The sequence below is a fragment of the Equus quagga genome, chromosome 3 (assembly GCF_021613505.1).
Source record: "Equus quagga isolate Etosha38 chromosome 3, UCLA_HA_Equagga_1.0, whole genome shotgun sequence".
Classification (NCBI taxonomy): domain Eukaryota; kingdom Metazoa; phylum Chordata; class Mammalia; order Perissodactyla; family Equidae; genus Equus; species Equus quagga.
The window spans coordinates 46690508-46709316 of NC_060269.1; the positions used below are offsets into that span (position 1 = coordinate 46690508).

Consider the following 18809-nt stretch of genomic DNA (forward strand, 5'->3'; position numbering starts at 1 on the left):
TTGAGGAAGATTAGCCCTGAGTTAACATTTGCTGCCAATCCTCCTCTTTTTGCTGAGGAAGACTGCCCCTGAGCTAACATCCATGCCCATCTTCCTCTACTTTATATGTGGGACGCCTACCACCGTATGGCTTGCCAAGCTGTGCCATGTCCGCACCCGGGATCCGAACCAGCGGACCCCAGGCCACCAAGAAGCAGAACGTGCGAACTTAACCGCTGCGCCACCGGGGGCCCCTAACCTTTCTTTATCACATCGTTGAAGTTGTTTCTTGAAAATGTCATGGCTGAAGTTATTTTTTTTTAACTCAATCTGACAAATTTTTCTCTTTTAGTAGGAAAATTCAGTCTTTTCATTTTTTGGAAGAATATGGTAAATTGACATTATTTCTTTCATAAGATGCCTTGAATGAATGTGCTATTTTCTTCCTCCCTTTGCCTTGACACTGATGATACATTCAAATTACTATTCTCAATGTGGGACTCATTTCTTGAATATAAAAACAAGACACCAACTGTTTCACTCACTAATACAGTATTCTGTATGTCTCCACTCACAATAAGACATTTCCTTGTGAACATGATTATTTTCTCTCTCTCCTCATCTCCAGATGAGACCTTTAGAAAGTCTGAAATTCTCCTCTTCCTTCTCCTCTTTGTCCTTTCATCTTCTACTTTTTCTTCCTCTTCTTTTTCTCCTATCCCTCCCTTTCTCTTTCCCCATTACCCACTTACCTCCAACTCTGTGTGTTTTGTTGAGATAGAAAAGTACTTTTAGCTCCAGAATCAGTGCTCAGCACTTATATTAGGCATTCCTAGAGTGCCTATCACTAATCATGTAGATGAAATAGAGAGATTCTACCTCAAGAACCCCACTTGGCACTTATGTGACAGATTCTTAGGGAGTATATTTCTGTCCATTTGGATTTCATAACAGTTGGGTAGATAGATAGCAGCATTCCCTGATCATCATTGCTTCCTTTCCTCTACATACAAATTATTAAAATAGTTCACCGTCAATGCAGAGACAAATGAAGCAAAAGTTGTTTAGTATACTGACTCCGGATTAGTATCAAGACCAGAGGTAAGAATATTGTAAATAAACATATGAATTGGGAATAAATGAATGAGAGGATGGGAAGGAAAAGAATTGTCTATCTGATGGAGGAAAGTTAGATTTGGAGATCTTTTAATAAATGATATTTCCAGTGATGCGCAGGTTAATGCATGACCCTGCCAGAGGATTGCTGAGGTGGATTAGATATTGAATAATTTGGTTTGGAGGGGATTATCAAGAAAATTATTTTTAAAAGTGTTTATAAATTGTAAAATGATTTTAAAATATAAAATAATATTTAATCTCTTTCCTGTTATTCTTCATTTGCTTTATTATCTTTGTTTTCCAATCCTATCATTATTATTTAATTATTGCATTGCCAGAACAAAATAACAGTAGCACTATTTAATTATCAGTATTAATATCAGTATGTTATTTGATAGTTTAACATATACTGAATATTAAAAGCATTTTGAAAATAACTTATAAACGTGTCATAGAACCAAAAATATGTTTAATAATGAAATATAAACTTTAACATGCATTGTGATTCTCATACAAATTGTTAACAGCAAATTACACAAAATGTAAATCCCATGTAAGTGAAGAATAATCAGTCATAAAATATAAAATTAAATGATATTATGTAACTTTATTGTGATTCTTGGATACAAGTTTGTCATTTGTCATTATCAGATCTGAAGCATATTCTTTACTAATTTTCCAGCTGTCGAAAAAGTTCTTTTTAACTATGTTCTAGATGAGTCTTGACGAAATATCAGTTAAAATCTAATTCCAAATATTGTCCCCTTGACTCCTTCAACTTCAATAATCTCATCTTTTACTTGATGCTTTTGAGATCTCCAGATCCAATATGTATAGATGGATACGTCAAAGTAGAATTAATTATATCATTTTTAATACCATCATTTTAATTTTTAACTTAAGAAAGTCTTTACATAGAGGAAAGATTATTATTATAATACACACTTTATCTTTTTTCTTTCTTTGGAAAACTTCTGGAAATGTAAGGTAATGCACATTCTCTTGATACACAGTTTTAATATGTGCATCTCGATTGGTAAAATTTTATATTCCACATATTTTGTATATGTAGAAATAATGGAATTTTATACTAAAAAGAATGAGTACTGTATAAACTACAGTGCATACTGGAAAATGGGATTTCAAAAATATGATATTACAACATTCTATTCACTATTCTGATCACCATTATTATTTGATATTTTTTAAAAATGTTGATGACTGACCCGGGGCTGGCCCCGTGGCCGAGTGGTTAAGTTCGCGCGCTCCGCTGCAGGCAGCCCAGTGTTTCGTTGGTTCGAATCCTGGGCGCGGACATGGCACTGCTCGTCAGACCACGCTGAGGCAGCGTCCCACATGCCACAACTAGAAGAACCCACAACGAAGAATACACAACTATGTACCGGGGGGCTTTGGGGAGAAAAAGGAAAAAAATAAAATCTTTAAAAAAAAAAAATTAGTCTCTTAAGCAATATATATATAAAAAAATAAAATTAAAAAAAAAAATGTTGACTGGATGAAGGAGATCGTGAGTGAAGTGTACAGGCTTTTTGAAAGAGGAGTAAGTAGTCAAGAATTCAACTAGATAAAGGTTCATGAAAGTGGACACAGTTGGTCTTTACTAAAATAGATGTTGATTCTCTATCTTGCATCTATCTATATATCTCATCTATATCTATCATTTTTGAACCAATTTTTTCTCAGTCTTTGAGGTTGAAACATGGAGAGACTGTAAATTTTTTTCTACAATTTGTTATAGTTTGGATATATAACAAGTGTATAATAGTAAGATTGTTGCTTAAGCATGTGAAGTTGACAACCAGACTTATGTGCTTTTGTTCTCGTCAAGATGCTCTCTCTACCCCTTTTATATACATCTACACACAGACACAAATATACATGCATACACACACAAACACAAACACAAACTGTGGTAGAAACTTTCTGCTAGCTGCTATACCTACCTTTATTGCCCTGTTTTTCTTAATCATCCTTCAGTTAAGAATAGCTGTGTGCCATATTTAAAGAAAATGAAATATAGGTGGACATCACATTCTCACTTAGATTACTGTAACAAAAGCCAAACTTACCTATTATACATAGAATCCCCAAGTACATTTTCTACAGCACAGATATTTTTAAGTTAGTAATCTGATTCTATCCACCTAAACCAGAAAAGTGACAATGTAAAGAAAATGAATAAAATAGTAATGGTAGATATTTGGGAGGCAGAAAGAAAAGCGTGTTGTTACTAATTAGATAAGAACGAGAGGTGAGGAGGGGGGATCGAGGTGGCTAGCAAAAAGTCAAAGGCAAAAAATGATGTCCTCATTTTGAATAAGTGGCTAAATTGTGATTCTACAGAATAAAATCAAGAGCACAGGAGGATAAGTAATTTGGGGATAAATAAAAATTACAATTGCAACATGTTAAAATTTAGTTAACTATGGGCAATCCAGAGAGAGATCTAGAAGGTAATTTTATACATAGTCTAGATTTTCTGAGGGAGATTTGTATTAGGAATATACGTTTAGAAATTATGGTAATTGAAGAAATATAGTATATAAATTCCTGACAAAGACTGCAAAGTGACATGCAGAGAGAAGATAGTCTGAAAGAAAACCTGAAGTGTAGCTATGTATTTGGGATGTAAGGAAGAAAGTGAGCCAGTAAAGAAGGCTAAGGAAGAATGGCCAAAGTTGTAGGTGTCACGGAAAGGAAGGGAAGCAATGGTTTCAGGAAAGAAGAAAATGATGAAGACAATGAATGGTCCTCATTTGAGTAGAAGGAAACAGAAGTAACTTGTGACCTCAGCAAGAACATTGGATATAGAGTAATAGGACAGAAGAGAGTCTGCCAAGCATTGAGGGGTAACTGGGGAATGAAAATTGAAAATAACACAGATGGAAATTCCTTTTAAAATATTGATTATTAAACTGTTGGATGCAAGAAAGGGTGTGGAACCAAAGCAAGGATTTTGTATTCATTTGTTTTTAAGATGTGATAAATGTGAACGTGCTTAAGTGTATATGGGGACAAGAAGGAAAAGAGAAAAGGAGAAAAGATATAGAGAAGAGACTGGGTAGAAAATACACAATTAACAGAACAAGATTTTAGAAAAAGTGGGAGATTACAGGATCCAGGATAGCAAAGTTGTAGTGCTAAGACTTGGACAAGAATAGAGACACATTTTTGACAGTTCAAGGGGAGAAAAATAAAATAGATGTGTGTACGTGTTGCAGGAATATTTGTAAATTTCTGTGAAATAACTCCTGTCTTATGGCTTGTATTTTGTCTCAGAAGAAGGAAGCAGTGTTCTCTGTGAATGGTGAATGGATGGGTTGGCAGTCTCAGGGAACTGAAGGTTTGAGAAACAATGTGGAGAATTAGCTAGCTGCTGATTACAGAAACAGATAGATTTTCTGATATCACTGAGAATCTATTGAAGTTGCAGATTTTGCCTTTAAATTGGTCCCATGTTCAGTGTCATATGACTTTCCCCCGTAAGCTCAGTAGTGCAGGGTTGAATGAGAACACAGAGTTAGATCAACGCCATTGAATTTCTTTTTACCTTTTAAGGACCATTCCAAATAAGATATTCTTTATAGGAAATTATCTAATTCAAGTCTTCACCCTTACTAAAATAATTTCCCGTCTTCTTTTGTCTCTACATTCTGTGTTTAACACCACAGCCCTTTTCTTACTGCATTCGACTTATTTCTCTATGTCCTGTCTCAGCTGATAAATAATAAAACTCTTTGTTCATACTTGTAGTTCTAGCGTCCAGTGCATTTCCTTCCATTATCTGCTTACTCCTGGCTAAACGTTGAGAATCTCAAAGAAAATATTCCTGAGATTTTGTCAAGATTGGTTGTTTAAAGGAATATTTTCCCAGATCCCTACTGAATGCAAAAGGAAAAATCTGGAGTAAATTTGTGTGATGGACCATAATGGGAACATTTATATGGTGAACACTGGATACTTCATTCATTGAGATATCTAAAAGATAAAGCTCTGCTTTCCAATACATTATTCACTAGACACATCATGCTACTGAGCACTTGAGCTAGTTCAAATTGAGTCATGCTTTAAAAATAAAATACAAACCAATATTTAAAGAATTAGTACGAAAAACAGAGTTCCATATATCTACTTAATATTTTGTATTAATTGCACGTTAAAATGAAAATACTTAAATCTATTGAAATAAGTAAAAGATGTTTAAAATTAACTTCATCTGTTTCTTTTAACTCGTTTTAATGTGGCTGCCAGAAAATTTAAAATTACATATGTGGTTCCCATTTATGGCTCTTATTATATTTCTATTGGATACAAAGTTTTGAAAATAATACTGAACTAAAATTCATAGATGTGTTGCCTTTTATTAATACACATTTTTAAAAATGTGTTAATTTCTAATACCTTGGATAATCCAGTTTGCAAGGGTGACTCATAAGTTTCCATATTCTTCGTATATCATATAATACATTCAATTTTTACATAAAGTTAAACTGCTAGAATTGCAGTAAAATTATCAGAATACAATTATCTAATAATATGCTTAATTAATATTATTCTCAAACAAATTCTCCATGTGTTTCATATAATCCAGTGTCAGCATTTTGTTCTTCTTTCAAGACATTGGCTTTCTAATTGCAATACAGAGACAGATTGAGATCATTTAGCAATGCATTTATTCCTGTTCAGGATAATGAATAAAATATCTTTTGAAACAGGATAATTTTTAGAAAATTTTAATTATTAAAATCCTGTAGTGGTCATCAGGTTGTATAATAAAATATACATTTATGAGGTTTATCTATCAAATAATAAGAAGGGTAACAAATATGAAAAGAAATGAAACTTATTTGACTAACACCAACTATAGGAGACTCTGTTTTCGATAGTCTGTAATGTCTCTCACAGACATTTAAACGTTAAAAAAAATGTGCCCTATAGCTTGATGTCATATTAATGAAAAATTTTTAGTCATTTTATGAAAGAACATAAGATCTTTGTTCCTGTACATGTTTATAAAATATGGGTTATATGTTTACAAATTGCTACTGCTGCTATGAAAACTTCACTTATGTATTGAAAGCAATAATCTGAAATTCAGTTATATTTTCATGAAATTTCTTAAACGTGACTTCTGCTTTCTATATATTTACCATCTGTCCATAATGCTATGAAAACTGGGCAAAACGATGTGATATCAGGAGAGAAACCACAAACACAAAAGAAGCAATTTACAAAAATTCTTTTGGATAAATAATTCATATACCCTTATATTCAGAACACTCTTCATTCTCTTGTATTTTTAAACTTTTCTTATAATTTTTATAAGAAAGTATGTATACCACTAAATATATTATTCAATTTGTCCAGCCTACAAAAATCCCATGAGTTAGATGACAGCACAGTGAATTTTTTATTTTAGAAATATTTGTAATATTTTCAACATAAGGAGTATCTTTTTGTATAGACATGCCCTCAACTTCAGTTAATAATGAATTATTTAACAGAATCAACACTTTATTGCTGTTGAATATCAAGACTAAGAACTGCACAGATAATAGATTAGGTTTTCTTTTATAAACCAGTGCAATTAGAATGAAAGAAACTATTGAAGACAGAAGTATAAATCCATTCTGAGGAAGAATAATACATATATGAATTATGGAAAAATAGACACTTGCAAATACCTATCATAGTGATCATTTGTCTTATTTGTGTTCATCCAACATCTGTGACTGCTTACCCATCTCATTGGTATTTCCCATGTTATGTGTCTCATCTTCTTGAAGTTACAGCCAGATAATTATCTTATCAGGACTCCCTCACAGGGAAGGTAGGTTTCACCAATCACAGGCATTACCATAAGAATTATCACTTAATGCTCCAAAAGAGAGAATTGAATCAAACAATGCCTCGTCAATTGGCTACTTTACTTCCAGGGAATTTGTATCCAATCTATGTATTTATGTTTTAGAAAGACTATATATCTTATAATTTTTAACATATAAAGAAATTTTTATCATAATTATATTTAGCCATATAAATTTTGCCACATGATACCTTTGTTGCTGTCGTATAGATAAAACCTGTAAATGCGTATTTTATGGTAGAACCTGAAGAACACTACAGGCATTTATTATAAGTGATCAGACAATCCAAGGAGGAGGGCAAAGAAAAGAATGTCAGAAGTAGTTTTACCTGAAGAAATTTTATACTATTTAGCCTAACCAAATACAATATTTGGACAGAATAATTCAATATAATAAAAAAAACTCTGCTGCAAAATATATTTTATTTAATTCTCTAAACAAGAGTAAACATTCTGCTAATTGATTTCTATTACCTGTTGATTGCAATTAGGAATTTAATGACCTGTTGGAAGAAGAAAAACATGCTGATATTTGATTATATCAAACATATTGGAAATTATTTTGAGAGTAATTTTATTCTGAAAATTATTCGATAATTGGGCTATGGCACACTTATTTACATTCTAACAAATTTAAATGAATTATGTGAATTAAGTGACATGTAACATGTCATATGGAAAATACAGAATCTTTTGAGTCACCCTTGTACATTGGGTTGTTAGAAAATTAACACTATCATTGAAAATAAATGTTACTATTAGAGAAAGACAATGTAACCATAAATTTTAATTCAGTGTTATTCTATCAGCGCTGTCCAATAGAAATGTAATACGTAATTTTTTTTTTTTTTTTTTCATTTACAAAAGGTAGGCTATGTTTATTTAGACTCACAAGCAGTTGACTGACTCGGTGTGACTCAAACCACAAAGAAACCAGCTATTTCACTCCATTCTGAGTCCTAGGATTGGGGCCCATTCACAGGTTTACGAGTTTCTCATTGAGGGCAATTTGTGACTGTGTGAGATTGGCCAAGTAGGTCACCATCAGCAGGTCATTGATGTTGCTGTTGAGCATGGTCTCGAAGTCATCAGGAACTATCTTGGGTACTTGGTTAACCAGACTCATCAAGAAGCGGCCCACTGTATTGTCAGCTGACACCTTTCCAGACAGTACATCCTCTGCGTACTGCAACACTGTGCTTAGGGCATCCTGGATGCGAGCCGACGCCCCTCCTACTTGCTGCAAGTCACTTGAGAGTCCGATCACCCGGTTGGGGCTAAAACAGGTCTTCATGATCAGGTCAACTCCGATGCGTTCTGTGTCATAATATGCATATTTCACTGTCAGAGGTGTGAACATCACCCCCATGGTCCTCCCAGGGACACCCATTAAAGTGCTGACATAGGCCTTGATGCTCATGCGGCCGTTCTGGAGGCTCGTGTCCACAGTGAGGTGAATGGGGTTGGGGGCTTCCCGGCTGTAGTACTCATGGATCAGCACAGAGTGCTCTGTGATGTCATGGCCTGTAGCGTACCAACCCAGGATGAGCTCATTTGGAGAGACCTTCTTGTGCAATTCATACATGTTCTTAGCAAATTCCATGTCAACAGCCACCTCATCTTCTGACTCGTTGTGTGGCACTGAAAAGCAATTGGTGACTTCCACAGAGTGCTTGTCAACGGTTTCCAGCAGGGTCCCGATAACGCGGGCAGCGCCCTCGTTGCGTCGCTCGTAGCTGTCCACGATGGAGGCCAAAATGACCGGGTGCAGGCGGACCACGCGGCCGCTGGGGAAGGGGCCCGGGAGAGCAGGACCCAGCAAAGACTGCGCCGGGGTCTGCGCTGGGGCTGGCGCCGAGGCCGGGGGCTGGCCGGGAGCCGCGGTCGCAGTCGCCGCTGCCGCCGGGTCTGAGGATGAGGCTGGAGCCGCCGTCGGGGCCGGAACCGGCGCTGGAGCCGGCGCTGAGCCTGGGGCCGGAGCTGTGGGTGAGGCCGGGGCTGGGGCTGAGGCCGAGGCTGGGGCAGCAGCCGTGGCTGGGGCTGGAGCTGCAGGAGGAGCACTCGCCGGTACCGTCGGTGTGGCCATCTTGTCGAGAGAGTAATACGTAATTTTTAACTTTCTAGTATCCGCATTAAAAAGGTAATGCGAATCAGATGATATTCATATTAGTAATATATTTAGTATATACAAAATATGTTACTTTTAGACTGTAATCAGTATAAAACATTAGAGATTACACACTTTTTTTTGTCTAAGTCTTCTAAATATATGGTTGACTTTACACTTACAGCACACTCCAATTCAGACTAGACTAATTTCAAGCTCAATAGCATCATGTGGCTAGTTCCACTGTTTTACATGGCGTAGATTTCCCCAAGGTAGGCACACCTTGATAACTATACACATATATCTCAATTCCTATATGTGGATTACTTAGTTATCAAATTCCTGGAGCAAAGAGGAATGTTTCTGGGGCAAAATAATGTGGAAGAGTTTGAGGAGGATAGAGAGGAAGAAATGACCTCTGTTCCCCACAGAATCACCTGGCTTTGCTTTGAGCCCACACTAACAGAGGATTAGCAGCAGAAGTTGATAGAAAATTTGGGTGAAAATCAGGGCTCAATATGCATGACTAACAGAATTATTCAGGAGTCTTTTCTCTCCAGCTCTGCACAGAACTCTTTACTCTTTAAGACCCTAAGGATATGAAGCTGTGGGAGGATGAAGGAATTACATCATAACCATGGACAAAGCATTCTCTTCAGCAGAGCCAGAGAAATTTTTCAAGAAGTTTTACAAGCAAAGCAGCTGTCAAAAAGTGGGAGCTGGAGTAGAAAAGGAGGAATAGGACAGACATCTGGTGAAGACTCTGATGGATATACTGGTTGAGGAAATATTGGTAAGGAATTCTTTGGGACTTCCAAAAAAACACAAAATAAGGCATTTATGGGGAGTGTGGAAGGTAACAATCTGCTACTAAGAATGAGGAATATTAAGCAGATAGATATTTGTGCTACATGTATTTGAAATTAAATGGTAACTTTTTATATTACTCACTTAGCAACAATAAATGCAGTATTTGGAGACGGTTCCTTTTCAAATACCTAAACTTACGTATCTACATTTCTGTCATTAGTGTTAACAAAAATCATGGTAACTATATACCCTGAAAGATAATTTGCTGTTGATGAAGAAGTACTCATTTTGAAAAGTATATGTAAATAAATAAATAATCCAAAACTGAAAACCGCATTGACAGCAAAGGTGGAGAACTGAAAACGGTAATATTCAAGATTCATCTTTCAAACAGATGAAATAGAATGATTCTAAGTAGAAGTAGAAGAAATTAAAGCAAATAAAACTGTTATGTTAATAAGAAGACCAAGCTCTACTTTGTTGGTAAAAATCAGCAGTAGAAATTACTACCTGGCAGTGTGTTCAATAATGAGGATTTATATTTTCAGCAAGGCTTTGAAAAAACATGAATGATAGGAAATTTTGAGACAGCATTAACTAATAAAATATAAGGTCCTAGTCAGGTTCAGAATTATCCTTAATCAGTGGACAGTACTCTATAGAAATAGTAGCTACCATAAATTCTGTAAAGAGAAGATTCAATGAAAATTATGTTGGGGCCAGCCCCGTGGCACAGTGGTTAGGTTTGGCACCTTCCGCTTTGGTGGCCCAGGTTCAGATTCCAGGTGTGGACCTACACCACTTGTCAGCCATGCTGTAGTAGTGACTCACATATGAAAAAACAGAAGGGGCCAAGCTGGTGGCATAGTGGTTATGTTCACACACTCCGCTTCAGCGGCTTTGGGTTCATAGGTTTGGATACTGGGCGTAAACCTACACACCACTCAACAAGCCATGCTGTAGCAGCATCCCACAAACAAAATAGAGGAAGATTGGCACAGATGTTAGCTCAGGGACAATCTGCCTCACCAACAAAAAAAAGAACAAGAAGATTGGCACAGATGTTAGCTGAGGGCTAATCTTCTCAAGCAAAAAGAGAGGAGGATTGGCAATAGATGTAAGCTCAGGGCCAATCTTCTTCAGCAAAACACAAAAAGTCCCAAAATATTCAAAACATGGCTTGCAGTATAGAAAAATAATCAGAAAGTGCTGAGGAACTGCTTAAGAGAAAACTGTGTAGACATTTTTTGCAGTGTATTTTATCCTGAGCAATCAATTGCAAATTAAAATATTGTCTTAATATTATTTTCCATTAGAAAGAATACCAGAATGTTATTCTTGTCTTGATCCAAAGATTCATGAATGTCTAAGCACATAATATTTAATAATAGAAAGAAAAGTATGTGCAATATATATTATTTCTAGTTATCAGTAAATATTTAAATAGGAAAGTCAAGTAACTAACTATATATAGTTTCTTTAACTCAATGATAATTCAGTGAGCGCCTCTTGCTTATATAGCTCTGAGCTGAGTTTTGTGGATGAGTAAATGGGTGATTCTAGCTTCAAGGATCATATAGCATAGAACTAAATATATCTGATCTGGATTTTCGTAAAATAAACTATACAATAAATGAAAGTACCGAAAATAAAGTGTTCATATACGTCATAACAGAGCACATCACGGCCAACGCTTCCTTATTATCAGCCTGGCTAGGTACAATACGGGTAAACCGGGCAAGGTGACGGTCGTAGGGATGACAGAAAGCTGTTGCTGTCTGTCAATGATTTGGAGCCGCAAAGTTGAGAGAAAGACAGCCAATGCTGGGATGGCAAATACTGGTGTTGTGTTGCTGTCAACTCACACCGATCCTTTAGTAGTGACTTTCTGGATGACTATTACAGAGATCATAATAGGACAATGTTAATAACCAGTCGTCTCTGACTCCAGAGCTGGGCTCTGAAACAAGGTGCTATCGTGCCTCTGTTAGAGCTTAGTGTCATAAACATGCGCCTATTATTTAAGAAGAGGAGGAAAAGTCGGAAATAAGTGGAGAGTTTCATAATTGTAGTGAAAGAAATGAGACAAGACTGTGATATGGGAGCTAAAGGGATAATATTTTATTCATATAATGCGATATTATAATGCACTATAAAGTTTCAAGTTTAAAGTTTGTACAATTTGTCCTTATTTTTTAATCTAAATTTCAGAAAGTAGAAGGATAACTTCAATAAATTTCTGGAATTTACAATAGCTTGCTTGGGGACATTTTGCCAAGCATCTCTGGGGATACTCTTGGGAGAAATTTTACTTACTGATTTTCTTCGAGAAAATGAAGCAGAGAACCTATTTTATTCTCCTTTTGATCTCATTTAAGTAGCCCTCCAGCAACTGAAAGTATTAGTGTTTTGATGGCTGGTCTTCTTTCTAAATTCGATGTTGCGATTTTTTCTTGTATGTATTTTTTAGGCAACCCATGTTAACTTATATTCCTGCTTACATAAGTGGTTTTAGCAAGTCCATCGATATAATTGGATGAGACTGTGTGGATCTCTTTAATTAGAATTTTCAGTAAGTTGAGCGGGAACTGCTTCTACTCTGATATGCATGTGTAATTTCCACTAAAGTGAGCAAGCATAACTAAGGACAATGTTTTCCCCTTTGAGCACTTTGAGTTCTATGAGCTCCAGATGCTATGGAGACGCCTATGACTATTCCCTTATTCAAACTGTTGATTTGTTATGGCAATATAATTCCTTATGAAATCACTTTTGTTTGTTTAAATGAAGTTTTAGACTCCTCCAAAGTAATATAAGTTCTGGTTATGGAGGCGTTAACTTTTCAGTGATGGAAGAAATATTTGCTAAGTGAAATGAAAATATTTGTCAAGGCCATCATGCTTCCAGTTTGATGATTCTGGACAGGATGCTGATACTAGCTGGCAGAAAGATATGAACATCCCTGCAGATTAAAATGCAAATTTTATTGCTGAAAACAGCAATACACAGAAAGGCCATAGAGCCTTTCAGCTTTCTGACAGCAGCTTGCAGAATCAGTGCACTGAATCACTCAATATCTTTAAGTGTCTATCCTATTCTGGAACTCCCATAAACATCTGCTCATGCTGTACCCATGCCAAGTTCCAGTTTTAAGAACATACAGGCTTCAAGATTAAATAACTGTTGCGCTCAGCAGTTTCTCTAGAGTAACCTGAGATTGGACATCTCTTAATTAAAAAAAGAGGATGAGGTAAAGTAAAAGGTGATAGGAGAACATTATATAGAGATTTAGGCCTTCGATAAGTGTTTCCTATCTTAAAAAATAATCACAATTTGAGCTTGATTTTTGCTGATTGGGAATGTTATATTGCACGCAAAAAATGAAATATTTTAATTTTGCAGTGGAAAGAAGAGACTAAAGGGTTTATTCAAAAAACATTAAGTGATTCGTAGACACCAGGGCCTCTACCAGATTGAGTGGATACAGAAAGAACAAAGAAATCGTTTGTCCTTAGAGCAATTACAGTTTAACCAGGACATGGCCCCGTGAACTACTACTTTTAGTGTAATGTGATAATACCTTGTTTGAACAGCACATTCTATGGTCAAGATTGATTTTGTTGCAATCTCTCAATACAGAAAGACATTCTTCCCTAAATAGAAGAAAACTTGATTTTAACTTGTTTCTTGGTGATACACATTCAGAAAAAGTGTTTATTAGGTGATCTCAAAATCTAATGCTATCATCATCTTATTATAACCAGTTGTTCTTTAGAACAGAGCTACTCAGAATACCAAATTAGATCTTGGCCAATGTTGTAAACACGGTGATGAACTTGAGGTTTCTTTTTCTGAATTTCATGTTGACTTGATTTCTTAGAGGATATGCTCTGGTCATCTAGAGGTTTATTTAAGTTTACTCAGATACGTTTTAATATGTAATCTATTGAAAATCATTACTTCTAGACGTCATTTTTTCCCAAATTTTTATTTTCCCAAATAAAATTCTTAGAAGAAGACTTTAATTTCAGATCTGTAAAACACCTTATTCTTGCCCTGTGTACTTCGAGTAAAGTCAAATTTTCACTTTCGCTTGAATTGTGTACAGTGCAGTCAAAGCTGAGTCATCTATAAACATTTGATATGCAGCATATTTTATATTCAATTTTCTCTTAGCAACCAATATAATTCTAGGTTACTATAAACTATCCACATATTAATTTAATGTAACTGGGCAAGGTGTAATCATGAATGTACGTATGTAAAGAAATCCTGTATATATTTTGAATTCAAATTAAAATGAATAGGAAAGTTTTTATTTTCTCATTTACTGTTTAAATGCATTCATGCCTCTGTTTTCCTTGATCACTTTGAATAATATGCTAGAGTTAATTATATTTGCTTTATCTTTAATTCCATTTGTGTGTTTTAATTTTGTTCCTTTCTCTTCTACTATCTTTAACTTTGATACATAATTTTAACAGTGTTTTACATAGCATAGATAACAATTCCTAATGAAAATTTCTCATATTTTCTTGTGGTGTTTTTTGTGCTAATATTTTCTTATTATATTACTACTGATTCTGAAAAGTATGAAACAAGTGTCATATTTTACAAGCCCATTTCTAGTTTACATGAAGCATAAATTATTCCATGTGACGAATAGCTAAAACAGAGGCTGTAAAACAAGTATACATTCATGCAATTATTGTTTAATACCTAAGAATATATATCCTTTCCTTACACGGGAAAGGAGATGCTATGAAAGCTAAGAGGTCTGAGTATTGTCCTGTAATCTGAGGGGAGAAAATGATATGAAAGAATCTTCACAAACTAATATTGATTTAGATTTTCACTCTGTGAGGGAGTTCAAGTATTAAAAATTAATGAATGCCATCCTTAGACATTAAAGACAATAGGAAAGCAAGTTATGCATTGGTGTAGTAAGTGGTTTGGGTATTATCCTTCTCTCTTAATAGTTTTTATAATTAAAACTGTGGAATAGGGCAGTGACTTTGTCAGCAAATGGTCACGCATGTGAATGAGAGCTAAGCTCACCGCCATCAGCCAGAACCGATGAGAGAGAAAAAGTCGCAAAAATATAGTCTCTCTTTCTACAGATTTTTCTATGAAGAAAAAATTTCTGAACATCAAGGATTTTTAAAGAAAGAGAAATTTTACCAATTTTTGGATTCACATATGTTTGTTATTAAGGATGGTAATGTATGGAATAAGGGCCTTCTCTCAACTAATGAACGTTTTTTTATGAAGCCAAACATTTACATGTCTATTTAAATCTATGAGTTGGAGAAGATGCACACACACACACACACCCCCTGCAACACACATACTTAAATTCACATAGTCATGGCTTCATTTAATATTTTTCCTCCCTCAATTTTTTATTGATGATTTAATGATTTATTGATGAGCCTTAATGTTCTCTTTCATCTAATTGATCTTCTTGGAAAGAGGATTGAGGCCAACCATTCCATTACTCAATAATTCATGTTCCCAGGCCACTAGAATAAACCTGGTTACATTCCAGCAACTGTAACTGATCAAACAGTTGTTACAATTCATTGACAGGAAATAATGAACACATGGCTGATATGTTTTGAACGATACTTCTTCCATTTTTGTTTTAGGGATTTAAAAACTGTTCATTTTCTCTTGCAAAGCTTCTCATACAAAATTCTGTGGCTTTAATACTCTATTTTAAACTTCATGTTATTATATTTAGGAAATGAAATGAATCCTATATTTTAAAGTGAATTCAGTGGGTAGAGGTGCCGGTACAATTTTTTTGTCAAAATTTGGCACATATTTGATAAATTTTGAAGACATAATATTTATCTAATTAAAATAATCTACAGTTGAATTGACAAAACAAGATGAACATGGTTATGAAAGGCACATGTTCAAATATTTTTTAAAAGACAATACAGAAATACAGGATTTGTCAAAATAATGCATGACAGTCAAGTAGTAGTGAACATAATTAATAAATAATGGTTCTATATATCACATTTATATATATATATGTGTGATATTTGACGTTTACTGAATACTATTTATCAGGCATTAGACTAAACTCTTCATATCATTCTATCCTCAGAAAAATCTTATAAATTATACTATAAGTCCTATGAGTCCAGAGTTCGGAGAGATTTACCTGTGAGGAAAGGCCTAAAATTACTTTGGAAAGGTGTCTGGTTATTAGTACTTGGAATTGCGTCATTCTAAAGTATAGAAGAGGACATTGTAAATAACTCACATAGTTTAGGGGAAAGGTGTGGCAATGGCTTTGTGATGACACGTTTAGAAGATACTAACAATATCATTTTGGCAGTTGAGAAATACTGAATGCAATGGCCGGAAATTGGTGTAAATTTGGAATGTAGTTTTCAAAGGATTTTGTGTACTCAGCTAAGATTGCTATCTTACGTATTACTTAATATAAGCGAGATGTTGTGCAAAAGGCTCTACGCATAAGAAATAATAACACATTTTATACTTATAAGAGCCATATGAGATGGATACTTTTATTACCTTTATTTCACCATTGACTAAACTGAAGCACAGAGTTTGACTTGCGCAAGGTCACGCAAAGAACAAGTGGCAAAGAGAATGTTCTCAGGTAGGAAATGGGGAGTCAGGGTATCTGATTAAGTTGTACAGGAGAGGGAGAAATTAAAGATGAAAGGTCACTGAGTTTTTGAGACTAGTAAAATGGGAGAATAATATTGCCATTGTCAAAATAGGAAGTCAAAAAGGGAATCCAGGAGGGAAGATTTAACTGAACTAACATACTTCCTTCTGCATTTTCAAGACGTGAAGGAACTAGGATAAATTTCTCAAGGGCACCATTATGAAAATTGAATCAAGATCTACTCTTTTTTCTTTTTAATTTTACTTGGCTCTCTACAAAGACGGAAACACCATAAGAATGTTAAATTTCCTCAGAGGGATAGTTCTGGATGATAAATTATTAAAAAATAGCCTCTAGTTTACATGTAAGTGTCAGACTTTGGTACACAGCCAATTTATTTATATATTCTCGAGTTATAAAGTGAAAACATGGTCTTGGAAGAGGAAAATCCTGATAGCATATTTACATTAAGAACAATAGTACCAACAACAGGTCATTGGTGTATTATTTTTCACTTGTTGAAAGGATTGCATGCTATGTTAGAGAAGGATCTGTGCATCTCCTGTGGAGCAGGTCGAGGTTATGATCTGTGGAGAGAAAAACTCTAAGTTCAAGTCTGGTTCTAAGACTTACTAAATTGATGCCAGGTACGTCTGTTTTATAGTATCAGTATCTTTATTTTAAACATGGGAATAATTTGAGAGATTGCTAGATTGTTGATTAAACGAGATAGCACATGTAATTATATTTTGTAAATTATTATATAAGTGTGGAGGGTTTGTATTACAACCTCAGTTTCCATGGATGACCAATGTAAGTGGCAGACAGACACTTTTAACAACAGGGGAGAGGGCGACATTAAAGTTCCCTTTGTTGATGACGGAGATTGATCTCATTATGACACAGAGTCAGTGAAGTTGCCTGGGTATTGAGTTACGCATTACAGAATGTAGGCAGCAGTAGTTAAATCAACAGCCAGATTTAATTTTTGTTTTGAGAAAGTTGCCTAGATCATTTCACGTTTTATTTTAAAGAAAAACAATTAGAAACAATTTCTTTTCTATGTTCCCCTAGATATCAGGGCAAAAACCAAAGCTGAAAACATTTATGTGTGTGAGATTCTGTGTGCCTACTGAATTTGTAGGGTAATCAAAATAAATAAATAATTTCCGTAATCTCATTCTTTCAATCTGGACGCACGTTTCCTTAATATTTAATTTCCTATTACTTTTAATTATTTTATTGCAGCATATGTACACTGGATTAGACTTTGAAACAGTCATTTGGCTATTTTAGTAATTTCTATCTGCTTTAAAATGATTTACTATTTATTTAATGTACTGGCCATTCATGGCTTTCCAATTTGGAATCTCCATAATTCAAAATTAATTATAAAAGAAGATTCTATAATGGTAGAACTTCAACCTTAAAAATGCAGTGCCTAGACTGGCAGGAATGTCACTGGAGCAATGTCCCTGACAACTACATTATCAAACAACATCCACTGGGTTGGCAAAGGTTAAGACTGACAATTACCTCTGCTTGCTGCTCAAATGGTCACTGTGCCATTTTGTTCACTGGCATTTTATTCATCTTATTTCAACAGAATGAAAGTTTAAATACACAAAGTAATTACCTGAAGGCTGAACAGATTGGATTGGACATTGCATCCTCATCAGAATTCAGCAGTAGTATAAGAGAAGAAAAATGAGCATAAAATGGAGAGTAAATAAAAGATTGGCATAGAGAAAGATTTCTGTTATTCCTTAATTGATATGAAGAAGAGAGAGTTTTCATATGACCTTAAACTTTGTTTTTATACCACTTTTTAGGTTGGCATATGATTATAAACTTAACAGCTTTGAATATTTCTAGTTATCATTCATGCAAACTTAAAGAACCAAGTCTGGTCAGAAAGGAAGCAGATGGAGAGGGCACTGCCATATAGACGATTATGAGCTTTGTTACTACATTGTTATTCAAAGTATAAGTCCACAGAATTAAAATAATATCACAAAAAAATGCAGCACCCATCATAATTGAGCAAAATACAATTGTGTCATAAAACATATATATATATATATATTTGTGTGTGTGTGCGTGTAAGGACGATTGACCCTGAGCTAACATCTGTTGCCAATCTTCTCTTTGCTTGAGGAAGTTTGTTACTGAGATAACATCTGCACCAATCTTCCTCTATTTTGTATGTGGGACACAGCATGGCTTGAGCGGTGTGTGGGTCCACACCCAGGATC

General features: G+C 35.0%; 1 protein-coding gene across 1 annotated transcript; it reads right to left on the minus strand.

Annotated features, from left to right (window-relative positions):
• Nucleotides 1-7822: 7822 nt before the first annotated feature.
• LOC124237216 (eukaryotic translation initiation factor 3 subunit F-like) lies at nt 7823-9078 on the minus strand. The gene has a single exon (XM_046656663.1). It carries the CDS (start codon nt 9069-9071, stop codon nt 7962-7964), a length of 1110 nt encoding a protein of 369 aa, XP_046512619.1. The 5' UTR covers nt 9072-9078; the 3' UTR covers nt 7823-7961.
• Nucleotides 9079-18809: the final 9731 nt, after the last annotated feature.

Bases quoted from the DNA above. Each gene is read 5' to 3' on its own strand.
- LOC124237216 (XM_046656663.1), bottom strand. From the start codon at position 9,071: ATGGCCACACCGACGGTACCGGCGAGTGCTCCTCCTGCAGCTCCAGCC.